Source organism: Heteronotia binoei, chromosome 7 (genome assembly GCF_032191835.1).
Source record: "Heteronotia binoei isolate CCM8104 ecotype False Entrance Well chromosome 7, APGP_CSIRO_Hbin_v1, whole genome shotgun sequence".
NCBI lineage: Eukaryota > Metazoa > Chordata > Lepidosauria > Squamata > Gekkonidae > Heteronotia > Heteronotia binoei.
In genome coordinates this window covers 116,389,533-116,395,787 of record NC_083229.1, presented here as the reverse complement: position 1 = coordinate 116,395,787, position 6,255 = coordinate 116,389,533, and the positions used below count along the sequence as shown (strand labels likewise).

The 6,255-nt window shown below is 59.8% G+C and overlaps 1 protein-coding gene across 1 annotated transcript; it reads right to left on the bottom strand.

Moving 5' to 3' along the window:
• Positions 1-3,483: 3,483 nt before the first annotated feature.
• FOXQ1 (forkhead box Q1) lies at positions 3,484-4,620 on the bottom strand. Its single transcript, XM_060243006.1, has one exon. It carries the CDS (start codon positions 4,618-4,620, stop codon positions 3,484-3,486), a length of 1,137 nt encoding a protein of 378 aa, XP_060098989.1.
• Positions 4,621-6,255: the final 1,635 nt, after the last annotated feature.

Sequence of the window (6,255 nt, the reverse complement as noted above, 5' to 3'; positions counted from 1 at the left end):
AAGCTTTGCTGATCTTAAAGGTGTCCTGGACTCCTTCTTTGCCTGAACCGTCACACCCAGCCAGTATCCTCCGGGACAATCAGCACACAGCAGCCTTTAAAAAAAAAATCGCAACTTTTATTGGAAAAGAACCCTGATCGAGGATTTTCATCACACACGCACGCTCTCACATCACGACACGCACATTTTCCCCCCGAAAGCATTCTTCCTTTCCAGTGGCAGTGATTTGGGCGGCCCAGGTTGGGCCTCTTCTCCTGAAAATACCCTGGAAGGCCGAGCTCAAGTGTTTTCAGGATAGGACCCCCCCCCCCCAAAAGGTTGAGGGGTGGGGTGGGGAAGAAAGCGACCAATTCCAGTTCAATCGCTGGCGCGCGCACACACCCACACACAAGCACGCCAGACCAATTTTGCCCGATCAGCGAAATAGAAATCGGAATAACATTAATTCAAAACAGCACCCTGTCGCCTTTCAACAAAGCTATAAATAATTTAACTCCCCCCCCCCTCCGCCTCTCTCCCCGAAAGGCGGGTAGCAGTTTAGTGCAGGCTACGGGGAGGCGAGGTTGCTGCTAGTGCCTTTTCGGCTAGAAGGACTCCGACTTCCAAAAAAGAGGCGCAGAGGCCAAGGAGCGAAGCCCTAGCGGACTCCCGCCGGGCAGTTCTCACTAACTGGAGCCTGATTGAGATCAGTCGATGTCTCCCGTCTTCGACACGCTTGTTTAGGTCAGGTTACTGCCCGTCTGGACCAGACACTGAGGGGGATACTCAGAGCTAGGGCCCTAAGAGCGCCTGGTGCTCGCAGATCTCCTGCGACCAATTTCACTAGACCTTTAATCCTGGTTTAGCCCTGTCCCCAGACTGACAGTCTGCCCTCCAATCATAGGCTGCGCTCACCCACACGAAAGAATGCCCTTTCAATCCTCTTTCAGTGCACTTTACAATTGGATGCTACTGCGTGAAATGGCAAAATCCAGTTGGAAAGTGGGTTGAAAGGGCATTATTTCGTGCGCGTGAGCGCAGCCATAGAATCAGAGAAAGCGACTCTTCTATGACGCTTTGGCTGTGATCACACGCACGAAACAATGCACTTTCAATCCACTTTCCAACTGGATTTTACTGCGTGAACTGGCAAAATGCAGTTGGAAAGCGGACTGAAAGTGGACTGAGAAGTGCATTATTGAGTGTGTGTAATCACAGCCTATGATTTTGGTGTAGACGGTCAGCTTGGGGACAGGGCTAAACAAGGATTAAACGTCTAGTACGACACTGGTCCGCAGCGAAGCCTTAGATGGAGGGGCTACTGAAATCCACCGGGTTTAGGCTTGCATTGGTGGGTTTCGAAGTGGCTGGATTCGCTTCTGAGGACGGGTAAGGAGTCAGAACCGGCCTCGCTCTTCCCAAGTTGCACAAGGCTGTAGGATTTCTGCTGGCGGACCTGATCTGTAGGCTGCAGTCCAATAGCCCTTACTCGGGAGTAAGACCCTCTGAAACCAAAGGACATACCCCCGACTCATTGTAGATTCAGCCCTGTTCGTTTGAAGCACACAGAACACAGTTTGAGCGCAGGGGCTGCCATCACACACCAAATAACGCGCTTTCAACCCACTTCCAGGGCACTTTCCAAATGGATTTGACTGTGTGAAAATGGCAAACTCCAGTTGGAAAGCGGGTCGAAAGCGGGTCGAAAGTGCATTATTTAGTGCACGTGATGGCAGCCTAAGACTAACAAAGATTGGTGCAGGGTATAAAGCCTTCCTGTGCCCGCGCACATCCTCGGATAGAGTGCCACAGGAAAGCGTAGATCTTGACTCAAACTCGGCTGGTCTTCACAGTGCCCCTGGGCTCAGACTTTGTTCTCCCCCAGCACTTGCGTTTAGGATGGCAGGGAAACAATTGCCTTGAAATCAACTTGGTTGACTGCCACCAGCCTAACCCGAGCTTCAGAGCTGCTAAGACAGGGGAGGCCCGGGCATTAAAAAAAAAAAAAAATAGTTGGCACTTCTCCTTAACCTGGGGGGTAAGAAGCACTTTAAGGAACCGCCCAGAACTCTGAAATCAGCGCTTCAAGCGTTGCCGCCTTGACCGACGGATTTCACCCTTTCGCGGCCGGCTGCGAAACGACTCTCCAAGGCTGCGGTCATACTCACGAAATCAGGAGTGGCCAAACTGTGGCTTGGGAGCCACAAGCGGCTCTGTAACCGTAACACCTATAGTGTGGCTCTCAAAGCCCGCCCCGCCCCGTCGGGTGGCCTGGAGAAGGCATTTTGTCTCTTGAAATCACTTCTCCAAGTCAAGTCAGCCGGCAGTTTGGTGAATGCAATTAAAGTTAAAGTTGCTTTTTTCCACCTCTCCCTCCCTCCCCCATCTGTCTGCTTTCTTTCCACATTTTTCTTTCTGGCTTGCTTGCGTCCTTCCTTCCGCCCATTTTGTGGCTCTCAACCATCCGGCCATCATGTCTTGCGGCTCTCAGGCATCTCCCATTTAGTCTATGCGGCTCTTGTGTTAAGCAGGTTTGGCCAGCCCTGCACTAAAGAATGCACTTTGAACCCACTTCCAATGCACTTCCCAACTGGATCTGGCTGTGTGAACTGGCCACATTCGGTTGGAAAGTGCTTGGAAAGTGGGTTCAAAGTGCATTCTCGAGTGTGCGTGATCGCAGCCCAAGAGTCCCCGCGCCTTTGAAACCAGCGACCTGCGCCCCCTCGCATTCTCGTGAATGGCAACCCCCCCCCTTGTGAAGTAGTAGAAGAAGAAGATATTGGATTTATATCCCGCCCTCCACTCCGAAGAGTCTCAGAGCGGCTCACAAATCCCCTTTCCCTTCCTCCCCCACAACAGACACCCTGTGAAGTGGGTGGGGCTGAGAGAGCTCTGACAGAAGCTGCCCTTTCAAGGACAACCTCTGCCAGAGCGATGGCTGACCCAAGGCCATGCTAGCAGGTGCAAGTGGAGGAGTGGGGAATCAAACCCGGTTCTCCCAGATAAGAGTCCATACACTTAACCACTACACCAAACTGGCTCTCACAAGGACAGCTCTTCAAGAGCTCTGGCTGACCCAAGGCCATTCCAGCAGCTGCAAGTGGAGGAGTGGGGAATCAAACCCGGTTCTCCCAGATAAGAGTCCGCACACTTCCCCGCTACACCAAACTGGCTCTCCTTGCTATGGGCTGCAGCAAGAGCCCTCCGCCCATTACACGCTACAGTTCATCATCCGCAGGGAACGACGTTCTTTCAGCCGATCGGCAAGAAGCCCTGCGGTCCATCTGCAAGTCCATTTGCGAGTCTAGGAACCTCAGGGCCGTCGTATGTTCCTTTCTGGTCTCCAGGGGGCAATCCACCTTTAAGGCACAGTCTTGACATGTCCGTCTTCAGCCTCTGGATTCTGACAGGTGCGAAGAGACTCTGGGGGTGTCCTGTCCTTAAACGACCCCCCCTCCCTTTCAGGAGGGAGGGGGTGCAAAGTCCGGCTAAATTCGCGCATCATCACACCGGCGGGGTCTCGGCAGGATAGGGCCGGTAGGAGGCGACCTGCTGCAGTGCCGCGGGCAGCCGGAGGGGGCAGTAGAAGGGCGAGAGGCCGAGCGGGAGGCCCGGCAGGGCTTCCGACGGCGCCTTGGCAGGGAAGAGCAGCTGGGGGTCGCGGGGGGCGAGCGGCTCTCTCCGGGATCCTTCGAGCCCCAGGGGGAGATCGGGTCGCGCGAAGGGGTAGAGAGGCGAGGCCGCCGTTTGGAAGGGGGGTAGGAGCGCGTAGGAGAGGGCAGGCGAGGGGAGCAGGCGCGGGTAGCCCGACGGGGCGGACCACAGCACGGTCCTTTCTGCAGCCGGCGTCTGGGGGCGTTGCCGCTGCTGCTGCTGCTGCCGCTCGGCGGGCTGGAAAGGGCGGCTCAAGATGCTCTCGATGGCGAAGGAGCTGCTGAATTTGGAGCCCGATGGCGGGGAGGCGGAGGAGGAGGCTGCCGTCGTGGAGGCGGGCTCCGGTGCGGCAGCCGGGGGTTTCTGGTCGGCGCCGGAGCTCGGAGAGACCGGGGCGGAGGCGGGCTCCGGGGGGCCGGGCCGGCTCAGCCGCTTCCTGCGCCGTCGGAAGACGCCGTCGGCGAAGGTGTACTCGGAGCTGGGGTTGAGCATCCAGTAGTTGTCCTTGCCCCAGGGGCGGGCCGGGTCGCGGAGCACCTTGACGAAACAGTCGTTGAGCGAGAGGTTGTGGCGCACCGAGTTGCGCCAGCCGGTGTAGGCGCCGCGGAAGAAGGCGAAGCGCCCCATCAGGTACTCGTTGATCTCCGCCAGCGTCAGGCGGCCCCCGGCGGAGTCGCGGATGGCCATGGCGATGAGCGCGATGTACGAGTAGGGCGGCTTGGGGCGCCGCGTGTACGGCTTCCCCCCCGACGGCCCCGACGACGGCGCCTTGCAGCAGCCGCCCCCCGACGACGGAGGCAGCGCGGCGGCGGAGGCCGGGGAAGGCGCCGAGGCCGGCCCGCAGGAGGCGCCGCTGGCCGGGCTGAGGGCCGCGCAGTCCCCGTCGGAGCCCAGCTCGCTCTCGGCGTCCAGCGGAGACGCCGCGCCGCTGCTGCCGCTGCCGCTCAGCTTGTCCTCGTAGCGGGGCGCGAAGATCTCCAGCTTCATGGTGGCTTGCGGGGGGGGGGGTCCTCCTGCCGCCCACGACCACCTGCGCCCAAGACCACCGGGGAGGCTCGCCGCAGCGAGGGGCACCGGTCTGGGGAGGGGGAGAAGGAGACTAGGGGGCGCTGGGGGGCATGTCCACAACCGCCGAGGGGTGCAAACTGGGGAAGGAGCCTTCGCTTATCCTTCTCTGGCTTCCCCGGGAGTGGCGAAAACCCGGGTCCCTCCCGGGCCGTGGAACGCGGCGATGCCCTGGGAGACGCAGTCCGGCGCCTGGATGCCTTCAAAGCGGGAAGGGCATGTGAAGAGAAGGGGAGTGATGGGCTTAGAAACCCGGCTTTCTCTCGCTCTCGCTCTCCTCCACCGCCGAGATCTCCAAGCGAGTCAGCAGCTGGCTGTTAAGAGAAGGAGGCTGCGGAGAGCAGCGGCGGCTCCCGCCGTTTCTTGAGGGGGCTCCGCGCGCCTCCCCGCCGAGGGTAGCCTCCGGAGTCGGCCCCCTTGGGTCCTTCTTCTCCCGGGAGAGGTTGGCGTCGCGTCTCTGTGCAGCCGGAGGGCGGGGAAAGAAGCGCTGGGGCTCCCCTCCTCCGCCGCGTGGCTTCCAGACAGCCGGAGCTCGCTTGTCCGAGGGCAGCCGGGTCCGGGAAGGGGGAACGCCGTCGAGGCCGACCCAGATCTGCAGGGGCTCCGTGGGCTTCCCGCTGCCTTCTCGGGGAACAGGTGGCGTCGGGCGGGCGGGGCGGCGCCTTCTGCTGGAGGCCGGAGGGAGCCCTGGGGCGGCTGTCCAGACGGCGTCTGGTCCCCTGCCTTCTCGGCGTCTCTGGCAGCCCGGCGCGGCTCGTGCCCTTCTCTGTCTCAGTCTCTCTTTCCGCCTGGCTGTCGGGCCAGCCCATTATAACTCAGCCCGGCCGGCTGGAGAGGAGGAGGAGGCGGAGCTCCCCGGGGAGGCAGCGGCGGCGCTGGGTGGGGCGGCCAGGTAGCCCGGCGAAGGTGGGCAGCATCGCGCTCCTCCGGGAGGACTCGAGGGCGCGCCCCGCCTCCCGCCATGGGGGACTCGTCGCCTGCGCCAGGCAGGGAGGGGAGGGGAGGGCCTGCTTCGTCTTGGCCCCGCGGCAGGTGATTGAGGCGGCTGCTGCTGCTGCTCAGGTGTGTGGAGGGCCAGCCGGCCGAACCCGCGACGCGACGGGCTCTAGAGAGCCGGGGGGGAACCAGCGGAGTCGCCACCACGCCTGAATGTAGTGTCTGGGGGGTTTGCGAAACGCAGCCGTTCCCGGCCAGAGCGTTACCGTATTTGCTGGAAAGGAAGGGAACGCCGAAGAGAAGCGAACCTCTCTTGACGACAGCAACAACAACAGATTCAGGCGGGCAGCCTGTTGAGCTGAAGCAGCAGGGAACAGTTGGAGTCCAGAGGCACCCCGAAGACCAGCGCAATTTCATTCTGGGTGTAAGCTTTCATGCGAAGGCACACTTCTTCTGAGGTATGTATCTGAAAAAGTGCGTGTGTGCAAGGAAAGCTTTTACCCAGAATAAATTTGTTGGTCTCAAAGGTGCCCCAGGACCCCAACTTTGCTCTCTTAAAATGTTATACATCCTAAAAAATTGTTTTTTAAAAAAACCCAAAACCCTTGGACATAACTGTGA